General features: G+C 47.8%; 1 protein-coding gene across 2 annotated transcripts; it reads left to right on the top strand.

Moving 5' to 3' along the window:
- Positions 1–32: 32 nt before the first annotated feature.
- BNIPL (BCL2 interacting protein like) lies at positions 33–10,559 on the top strand. 2 transcript variants are annotated; one of them, XM_032267412.1, is made up of 8 exons: positions 34–245; positions 824–1,048; positions 6,497–6,679; positions 7,195–7,297; positions 7,459–7,590; positions 9,093–9,179; positions 9,364–9,462; positions 9,931–10,559. In XM_032267412.1, the coding sequence occupies exons 2-8, from the start codon at positions 862–864 to the stop codon at positions 9,965–9,967; spliced, it is 828 nt and encodes a 275-aa protein (XP_032123303.1). In that variant the 5' UTR covers positions 34–245; positions 824–861; the 3' UTR covers positions 9,968–10,559. The 2 variants fall into 2 exon arrangements, with proteins under 2 accessions (XP_032123304.1, XP_032123303.1); XM_032267413.1 differs by lacking the exon at positions 7,459–7,590 and having other exon boundaries at positions 33–245.
- The last annotated feature ends 100 nt before the right edge of the window (positions 10,560–10,659 follow it).

The following is a 10,659-nucleotide window of genomic DNA, read 5'->3' as shown; positions in this document are numbered from 1 at the left end:
CCGAGATCGCGCCATTGCACTCCAGCCTGGGTAACGAGCGAAACTCTTGTCTCAAAAAAAAAAAAAAAAAGAAAGCAAATGTGATAAAATCATGGCCAGGAGAGAGAACCTATAAACTGAGTCCCAGCTTTGATGCCTGTAGTGTATATCTCTGCCCCCTTTTAATCTCTTTCCGTCTAGATTGCTTCCTGAGGAAGTTGGACCTTCTGAAGATCCTGAAGAGCCTAAAGGAGACTCACAGGCAGGTAGGTCAAGTAGAAACCAGGCCTCAAGTTCTTTTTTCTTTCTTTCTTTTTTTTTTTTTACAAAATCCGTTTTTTTTTTGACAGTCTGGCTCTATGGCCAGGCTGCAGTGCAATGGCGCAATCCCGGCTCACTGCAACTTCCGTTTTCCGGTTTCAAGCAATTCTCCTGCCTCAGCCTCCCGAGTAGCTGGGACTACAGGGACGCACTGCCATGCCCGGCTAATTTTTTTGTATTTTTTAGTACAGACGGGTTTTGTATTTTTTAGTAGAGACCATGTTGGTCAGGGTGGTCTCGATCTCTTGACCTCATGATCCGCCCGCCTCGGCCTCCCAAAGTGCTGGGATTACAGGCGTGAGCCACCGCGCCTGGCCTCAAGTTCTTGATTCTAGTCCAGTGAAGGCCTGTGCCACCTCTATCCCCTTACAGTTCCATTTCCCCCTTTCCCAAATGTCCTCTGTGTCCGTCTTCAGAGTTCACCCCCTATTATCACTGTCACATACAAGGAATTCTAGCCCTCTCGGCCCCCCAGCACACACATCCATCTTGGTTCTCTTTTTCCTCCTTTCTCCAACCGCAGGTACCCCCCTCACTTTAGCCCTGTGTGGCCAGCGCCCCATGCGCAAGCGTCTTTCTGCCCCAGAGTTGCGACTGAGTCTGACTAAGGGGCCTGGAAATGATGGAGCTTCGCCCACCCAGTCTGCACCTTCCTCTCCTGATGGGAGCTCTGACCTGGAAGTGGACGAATTAGAGACACCTTCAGACTCGGAGCAGCTGGACAGTGGACACGAATTTGAATGGGAAGGTGGGAAGCAAACCAGAGGACCCAGAGCTGGTAGAAGTAGAGGCTAGCGCTAAAGGATCAGGATGGACTTAATGGGACTGCAGTTAGAACTAATAAGGTAGAGACCAAGAGCTACCGCCAGCAAAATTGGTTTCCTCAAATGAAAGAGCAGGGCTTATAGGTCCAAAGTGAGAGTAGTCATAGACGGGGAGGGGAGCCCTTGGTTTATTAAGGAAAATTTAATTGAATGCCTGTTATATACTGTCATGTATAGGACTGGGGTTATAAAGATGAAGAGAGGCCCTACAGGGAATTCTCTGCTTAGTAGGAAATAAACATATATACAAATAATTGCAGTTAAAAGTTATGATCTATATATGTATAGGGTACGGCATAGGCAGGGAGAAGGAAAAGGTCACTTCTGCCTGAGAGATGTTAGGAGAGGCTTTGTGAAGGAGGTGATTCTGAGCTGAGTGTTGCAAGCTGGACGCTGGCCAGGCGTGGTGGCTCACTCCTGTAACCCCAGCACTTTGGGAGGCCAAGGAGGGTGGATCACGAGGTCAGGAGTTTGAGACCAGCCTGACCAACATGGTGAAACCCCATCTCTACTAAAAATACAAAAATAAGCCAGGCATCGTGGCACGCACCTATAATCCCAGCTACTCAGGAGGCTGGGACAGGAGAATTGCTTGAACCCAGGAGGTGGAGGTTGCAGTGAGCCGAGATCACATCACTGCACTCCAGCCTGGGTGATAGAGCGAGATTCCATCTCAAAAAAAAAAAAAAGAAAGCTGAGGCTGATGGTTATCAGGTAGTTGGAGACAGGGCATTCTAAGTAGAAGAAGCAGAAGCAACGAAGCAATAGTATGGCATGTTGGGGAATTCAAAGTATGAAGCATGACGATTTTAATATGAAGGGCTGGGAGGTGAAGAGAGAATGACAAAAGCTCGTGCTGCTGGGCTAAGTAGGCGAAGGTCAAACCATGGAAGCCCTTGCTGCCATGCTAAGGAGTTTAGGTTTTATCTATAGACAACAGGGAGTCATGATAAGTTTTTGTTTTTCATAGAGTCTTACCCCATCGCCCAGGCTGGAGTGGAGTGGTGCAATCTCGGCTCACTGCAACCTCTGCTTCCTGGGTTCAAGTGATTCTCGTGCCTCAGCCTCCTGAGTGGCTGGGATTACAGACATGTACCACCACACCCGGTTAATTTTTGTATTTTTAATAGAGGTGGGGTTTCACCATGTTGGCCAGGCTGCTCTTGAACTCCTGGCCTCAAGTGATCCACCTGTCTTGGCCTCCCAAGGTGCTGGGTTTACAGGCCTTAGCCACCATGCCCAGCCCAGTAAGGTTTTAATCAAAGGAATAACATGATCAAATTTAATGACTCTGAAAAGACTGGAAACAACCTAAAGATCCAGTAGTAAGGTATTGTGTTGGTTATGGTGATCCATCTAATGGAATACTAAATACTAGACCACATTTTGTTTTTGAGACAGTCTTTCTCTGTTGCCCAGGCTGGAATGTAATGACACAATCTTGGCTCACTGCAGCCTCAATCTCCTAGGCTCAAGCAATCCTCCTGCCTCAGCCTCCTAAGTATCTGAGACTATAGGTGCACGCCATCACACGTGGCTAATTTTTATATATTTTTGTAGATACAGGGTCTTGCTATGTTGCCCGGGCTGGTCTTGAACTCCTGGCCTCAAACAATCCTCCTGCCTCAGCCTCCCAAAGTGTTGGAATTACAGGACTGAGCCACTGTGCCTGGCTGTGCAACTTTTTTTTTTTTTTTAATTAAGCACCTCTTTCTATTGCTATGAAAAGATCATGCAGAAGGGCGAGTATGATATGTTATTATTTGAATAAAAAGGTAAAGAGCCTGGGTGCAGTGGCTCATGCATCCCAACACGTTGGGAGGCCGAGGAGGGCAGAACAAGCCCAAGAGTCGAGACCAGCCTGGGCAACAAAGTGAAACCCTATTTCTACAAAAAAAAATTTTTTTTAATTGGCGGGCTTTATGGCACATATCTGTAATCCCTACTACTTAGCTTAGCTACTCTGGAGCTAAGCTGGGAGGATCTCCTGAGCCGGGAAAGTAGAGGTCGCAGTGAGCCAAGATCATGCCACTGCACTCCAGCCTACAAGATAGAGCAAGACCCCATCTCAAAAGAAAAAAAAAGGCCGGGCGCAGTGGCTCAAGCCTGTAATCCCAGCACTTTGGGAGGCCGAGGCGGGTGGATCACGAGGTCAAGAGATCGAGACCATCCTGGTCAACATGGTGAAACCCCGTCTCTAGTAAAAATACAAAAAAAAAATTAGCTGGGCATGGTGGTGCGTGCCTGTAATCCCAGCTACTCAGGAGGCTGAGGCAGGAGAATTGCCTGAACCCAGGAGGCGGAGGTTGCAGTGAGCCGAGATCGCGCCATTGCACTCCAGCCTGGGTAACAAGAGCGAAACTCCGTCTCGGAAAAAAAAAAAAAAAAGAAAAAAGGAAAGCTTGCTCTAGCAGTGGTATAGGAGGGTAGATTGGAAAAAAACAGACTAGAGGCAGAGGGAAAGTAGTCAGGAGGCCAGTACCAAGGCCAGGTGAGAAATGCTAAGAACCCAAACTGGGAGAGCAGTAGTGGAAAAGATGATGAAAGAATAGCAGAGATAGATGGGAGACAATCTGGAGTCCAGTTGATTTCAGAGCTGATAGAGTTTCACATGACATGCAGTTTTCTCATTATCCAGGCATGCTGAAGTGTACCCACAGCCCTAGCTACTTGGGAAGCTGGGGTGGGAACATCACTTGAGCCCAGGAGGTCAAGGCTGCAGTGAGCAAAGGTCACGCCAGTATACTGCAGCTTGGGTGGCACAGTGAGTCCCTGTCTCTAACAGAACACAGTAATAATAATACAGTTTTCTCTCTCAGGCAGCTAGATGAATTGAGTCATTCCTCAAGATAGGATATATGGCTGGGCATGGTGGCTATGCCTGTAACCCCTAGCACTTTGGGAGGCCAAGGTAGGCAGATCGCCTGAGGTCAGGAGTTTTGAGAAAAGCCTGACCAACATTGCAGAACCTCGTCTCTATTAAAAATACAAAAATGGGTCGGGCGCGGTGGCTCAAGCCTGTAATCCCAGCACTTTGGGAGGCCGAGGCGGGTGGATCACGAGGTCAAGAGATCGAGACCATCCTGGTCAACATGGTGAAACCCCGTCTCTACTAAAAATACAAAACATTAGCTGGGCATGGTGGTGCGTGCCTGTAATCCCAGCTACTCAGGAGGCTGAGGCAGGAGAATTGCCTGAACCCAGGAGGCGGAGGTTGCGGTGAGCCGAGATCGTGCCATTGCACTCCAACCTGGGTAACATGAGTGAAACTCCGTCTCAAAAAAGAAAAAATAATAAAATAAAATAAAATAAATTAAAAAAAAATACAAAAATGAGCCAGGCGTGATGGCGTGCACCTGTAGTCCTAGCTACTCAGGAGACTGAGGCATGAGAATTGCTTGAACCTGGGAGGCAGAGGTTGCCGTGAGCTGAGATCGCACCACTGCACTCCAGCCCAGGTGACAGAGCAAGACATCATCTCAGAAAAAAAAAGATAGGAAATATGAGGGAGAATAAGAAGAATGATTTATTTATTATTATTATTTTTAGAGACCAGGTCTCACTCCGTCACTCAGACTAGAGTGCAGTGGTGTGATCACAGCTCACTGCAGCCTTGAACTCCTGGGCACAAGTGATCCTCCCACCTTGGCCTCCTAAAGCAGAAGAGTATGATTTTGAGCTCCATTTTGTTTCTTTGTTGTTGTTGTTTTGTAGTTTGTAATTTTATTATTTTTGCCACCCAGGCTGGTCTCAAACTCCTGGCTTCAAGCAATCCTTCTTTCTTGACTTCCCAAAGAGCTGGGATTACAGGCATGAGCCACTGAGCACAGCCTTGAGTTCCCTTTTAGATTGGTGACTTGTTAATGACAAGGAGACACCAAGTGAAGACATACACTCTGGGCATTTAGGGATATGGCTAGAGTTAGGACAGCAGCCTGGGTTAGAGGCTGGGCACAGTGGCTCATGCCTGGAATCCCAGCACTTTGGGAGGCCAGGGCAGGTAGATCACCTGAGGCCAGGAGTTTGAGATAGCCTGGCCAACACGGTGAAACTCCATTTCTACCAGAAATGCAAAAATTAGCTGCATGTGGTGGCAGCTGCCTGTAATCTCAGCTACTCAGGAGACTCAGGCAGGAGAGACGCTTGAACCTGGGAGGCAGAGGTTGCAGTGAGCCGAGATCTCACCATTGCACTCCAGCCTGGGCAACAAAGGGAGACTGTCTCTTTTTTATTTTATTTTATTTTTTATTTATTTTTTATTTTTATTTTTATTTATTTTTTTTTTTTTGAGACGGAGTTTCGCTCTTGTTACCCAGGCTGGAGTGCAATGGCGCGATCTCGGCTCACCGCAACCTCCGCCTCCTGGGTTCAGGCAATTCTCCTGCCCCAGCCTCCTGAGTCGCTGGGATTACAGGCACGCGCCACCATGCCCAGCTAATTTTTTGTAGTTTTAGTAGAGACGGGGTTTCACCATGTTGACCAGGATGGTCTCGATCTCTTGACCTCGTGATCCACCCGCCTCGGCCTCCCACAGTGCTGGGATTACAGGCTTGAGCCACCGCGCCCGGCTTATTTTATTATTATTTTTTTTAAAGACGGGGTTTCACCATGTTGGTCAGGCTGGTCTTGAACTCCCGACCTCAGGTGATCCACCCGCCTTGGCCTCCAAAGTGCTTAGATTACAGGCGTGAGCCACCACGCCCAGCCAGGCTGTCTCAATACATACATACATACATACATACATACATAGAATAACCAGACTATTAGAAATAAAAGGCATAACTTAAAAAAAAAAAAGACTCTCAAAAAATACCTGATACAGCTAAGGGTCATAGTGCAAGGTCATCCAAAGTCCATCATCTAGTGAAAAGGTGAGGATAGTGAGTCACAGGAGAAGAAACCAGCAAGACATTGGGTTGATTGGGCAAAACAGGGCTAAAGAGTCAAGGAAAAAGCTGAGTGTGGTGGCTCACACCAGTAATCCCAGCACTTTGGGAGGCTGAGGTGGACAGATGGCTTGAGCTCAGGAATATGACACTAGCCTGGGCAACATGGTACAACTCTGTCTCTAACAAAAAATTAGCCAAAAATTAACCAACCAGCACAGCCTATGGTTCCAGCTACTCAGGAGGCTGAGGTGGGAGGATCATTTGAGCCTGGGAGGCAGAGGTTGCAGTGAACCGTGATCGTGCCACTGCACTCCAACCCGGGTGACAGAGTGAGACTCCATCTCAAAAACGGAAAAAAAAATGAATCAAGGAAAAAATCGAGGAATGACAGATTAGAGTAACAAACTCGGAATCTGAGGAAGTTACAAAAAACTGAAGGTAGGAAATCTACCTTGCTGATCCTTCCCCAACCCTCTCTTTTAGATGAGTTACCCCGGGCAGAGGGTCTGGGCGCCAGCGAGGCAGCTGAAAGGCTGGGCCGAGGCTGTATGTGGGATGTGGCTGGAGAAGATGGACATCACTGGAGGGTGTTCCGAATGGGACCACGGGAGCAGCGTGTGGACATGACTGTCATTGAGCCCTATAAGAAAGTCCTGTCTCATGGAGGTAATGGCTAGCATAAATGGAGGGGTAAGAGCTATGGCTTCTTAAATAAAATGCCTGGCCAGGCGCGGTGGCTCACGCCTATAATCCCAGCACTTTGGGAGGCCGAGGCGGGTGGATCACGAGGTCAAGAGATCGAGACCATCCTGGTCAACATGGTGAAACCCCGTCTCTACTAAAACTACAAAAAATTAGCTGGGCATGGTGGCTCATGCCTGTAATCCCAGCTACTCAGGAGGCTGAGGCAGGAGAATTGCCTGAACCCAGGAGGCGGAGGTTGCGGTGAGCCGAGATCGCCCCATTGCACTCCAGCCTGGGGAACAAGAGCGAAACTCTGTCTCAAAAAAATAAATAAATAAAATAAAATAAAATAAAATGCCTAAGCTGGAGACTCAGTCATTGATCTGAAATCTATCCTGTAGCTTCCAGAGACCCTGAGAGTCCCTCAACTTAAACAGATGTACCATCTGTCAATACGTATTTGTTGACCAAATGAATTTTCCCCTTATACTCTCCAGGTTACCATGGTGACGGCCTCAATGCTGTCATCCTTTTTGCTTCCTGTTATCTACCCAGAAGCAGCATCCCCAACTACACCTACGTCATGGAACACTTATTTAGGTGAGGTGGAAGGCCTGAAGAGCTACAGGGCAGTGTTAGCCAGGGAAAAATGAAAAAGAACCCCTTCAAAGATCAGTAGCTAATTGGAGAGTCTATAGTCATGTTCCCTCTCACTCCTGCACCCCCCAACACATATGTTACCTGCAATTTCATCCGCCCAGGTACATGGTGGGAACACTGGAGCTGCTAGTAGCTGAAAATTACCTGCTTGTTCATTTGAGTGGAGGCACAAGCAGGGCCCAAGTTCCACCTCTGAGCTGGATACGCCAGTGTTACCGCACCCTGGATCGGCGGTGAGACCTGGGACGAGAGGGCTACAACTCTCGCTCTCTCATTGTTTTCCCCACCTGTCCATTCTTTCTTCTTCCATTTAGTCCCTTCCTGTTTTCTTTATCCTCCGTTCCTTTCCCAGCTCCTTTGTTTCCTGTCCTCTCTTGGAGTCAGAGATCTAGTTTCAAATCCTGCCATTACCCACATTACCATTTACTAGCTGTTTGGCTTTGGACAAGTCACTTAACCTCTCTGGGCTTCAGCTTCTTTTTTGGTGTGTGTGTGTGTGTGTGTGTGTGTGTGTGTGTGTGTGTTGTTGGTTTTTTTTGAGACAGGGTCTGGCTCTGTCATCCAGACTGGAGTGCAGCAGCACAATCTCGGCTCATTGCCACCTCTGCCTCCCAGGCTCAAGTGATACTCCCACCTCAAGCCTCCCAAGTAGCTGGGACTACAGGCATGGACCACCATGCCTGGCTAACTTTTGTATTTTTTGTAGAGATGGAGTTTTGCCATTTTTCCCATGCTAGTCTCAAACTCCTGATCTCAAGCGATCAGCCCACCTCCCAAAGTGCTGGGATTACAGGCATGAGCCACTGCACCCGGCCGCTTCAGCTTCTTTATCTGTAAAATGGCAATGATTATACTTTTGCCACTGGGTATTTGTGAAAATCGAGTAAACTAGTGTGGCACATTGCCTAGCACACAGAAAGCACTCTTCCTCTTCTCTCTCAGTCTTGCCATTTATTTCCTGTTCCACACCTCCATTGTCTTCTTCTCTGCCTTCGTCACTGACCTGCGTGTCTTCTCTGTTGCCCAGGCTGCAGTGCAGTGGTGCGATTTTGGCTCACTGCAGCCTCTGCCTCCCTGGCTCAAGTCATCCTCCCACCTCAGCCTCCCGAGTAGCTTGGACCACAGGTGTGCACCACCACCACGCCTAGCTAATTTTTCTATCTTTTTCTGTTAGAGACAGGGTTTTGCCATGTTTCTCAGGCCAGTCGTAAACTTCTTAGCTCAGGTGATGGCCTGCCTTGGCCTCCCAAAGTGCTGGGATTATAAGCCTGAGCCACTGCGCCCGGCCCTGTGTCTTCTTTTTCTTCTCAGGTTTTTTCCCCTTTTGGTTTCCCCCATCTCCCTTTGCTCACTTTTCTCTTCTTGTCTCCCTTCTTTTTTTCCTCCTGGCTGGTCTTCTTCCACCTAGCGTTTTATAAGTAGTCTTGGTCATAGAGCGATGGAGAAGCATGCGAAATGAACTTACGTGAGGGCAGGGCACAAGAGGGAAATGGAGCAGAAAAAGACCAGGCTGAGGGATTCTGAAAGGAGAGTTTTTTAAAAATGAGGATCATGGAAGGCTAAGTAAGATGGGTGGAGCTGAGATTACAGCTAATGAAATGGGGATTAGACCCAAGTAACAGATAAATCTAGAAACTAGAGAAGTGAAGGAAATTACAGTACAGAAAACAGTTCCACATGATCTTCACACATAAAGGTGGAAGAAGAAATAGGATGATCTCATGTTCTTTTTTAGGCTGCGAAAAAACCTGCGAGCCCTGGTGGTTGTCCACGCCACGTGGTATGTGAAGGCATTTCTGGCACTGCTTCGGCCCTTTATCAGGTACTAGCTAGGAGCAAGGACTCCCCTCTCCTTCTCCACATTTTCAAAATCAAGATTAAGAAGATCTTTCTCCACCTTGATTCTTTCTAGCCTTAATAACACTCTACTTCCACATTTTTCTTTGCAAGGATTTTTGGGAACGCTTCTCCCAATACGAAACAGTTGGTTTATTCTCTCTTTTCAGTTCCAAATTCACACGAAAAATCCGTTTTCTGGACAGCCTGGAGGAGCTGGCCCAACTCATATCCCTGGATCAAGTCCACATCCCTGAAGCTGTCAGACAGTGAGTTTCACACTTGAGGATAAAGCTTTGGGGGTGGGATGTGTAAAGCCAACCCTACTTTTTTAATGCCTTGGGGGACATGCAACAGAATGAAAAGATAGAGGCCCTGCTTTTGGGTGCTTCAGTATATATGGGAAAACTGCACACACCCAAAGAAGAAATGAAGGACACTACTGCATCCCACAAGAATAAATGAAAAAAAACCTATATATAAGTGCAGAGGCAACAAGGAATAATCACAGTGCAGAGGAGATTCAGCCTGGCCCTAGAAATTAGGAGGAGATGCGTTGGCAGTGAACGGATGATATCCCAGGGGAGGAGAGGGTGCTAGGGAGCAAAAGTGCTAAATGATGACTCATCCCAATCACCTAGCTCTTCCAATTCACCTGGCTTGTCTCCCCAGGCCAGAATGTAAAACCCAAGTCCTGCCCCTGAACCACTTCTCTCCTCCCCCTGTCCCTTTCCTAGGCTGGACCGGGATCTCCATGGCTCAGGAGGGACCTAGCACAGGACTGGATAAAGGGCCTTAGAACCAAGCAAAGATGGTGATCTGCCTGCACTTGAATCCCAGAAACATCTGAGCTGTTTTGTAAATCATCTTATCCCCAACCTCAGTACCACCGGATCTTCACTTCTCAGTGGGATTTCATCCTTTGCATGACCCCTGCCTTCGGGGGGCTTTGAGACTGGGAAGCTGATCTTCTGGGTGACTTTCATTCCAGCTGTTGGGGTGGAAGGCTGAGTGTAGGGTCATTTTGTATGGGATATGCAGAGCTGTGGGTTTTAATCCTGCTTTTGCTGTAGAACCTTGGGCAAATACCTTCATCTTTTTGAGTCCTCATTTTCTTCCTCTCTAACTGGAGGGGCTGTGATCCTTCCACCTTGGATGGAAGAGGCTTACTTGACAGCCAGCCTGCCTGCTGGGAGCCGGGAGAGCCAGCTCATTAAATCTTGAAGAACCGCTGTATGCCCTTTTTCCTTCTAAGTCATGTCTGCTGCCTGTGAGCCTGGGAAGGAGTGCTTTCAAAACCTGTATATTTGCCCTCTTGAGTAAATTGAGATCTGTAGCGGCTAATAAACTGCGATGAGACATTTAAGCTCTGCTCCAAAGACGTGAACGACTCTCACCACCCCTTGCATCACAATCCTTCTTTCGGTTCTGACACTGAGTTCTTGCCACAGAGGTTCCTTAGGATT

This window comes from Sapajus apella, unplaced genomic scaffold (assembly GCF_009761245.1).
Source record: "Sapajus apella isolate SASKATOON/1434 unplaced genomic scaffold, GSC_monkey_1.0 scaffold169, whole genome shotgun sequence".
NCBI classification, from domain to species: Eukaryota; Metazoa; Chordata; class Mammalia; order Primates; family Cebidae; genus Sapajus; species Sapajus apella.
The sequence above is the reverse complement of the archived record's forward strand: the minus strand, read 5'-3'. Positions and strand labels throughout refer to the sequence as shown.

Coding starts and splice junctions, on each gene's coding strand:
- BNIPL (XM_032267412.1), top strand. CDS start 862: ATGCGCAAGCGTCTTTCTGCCCCAGAGTTGCGACTGAGTCTGACTAAG. Junction 1,049..6,496: donor ACACGAATTTGAATGGGAAG/GTGGGAAGCAAA, acceptor CCTCTCTTTTAG/ATGAGTTACCCCGGGCAGAG. Junction 9,463..9,930: donor ATCCCTGAAGCTGTCAGACA/GTGAGTTTCACA, acceptor TCCCTTTCCTAG/GCTGGACCGGGATCTCCATG.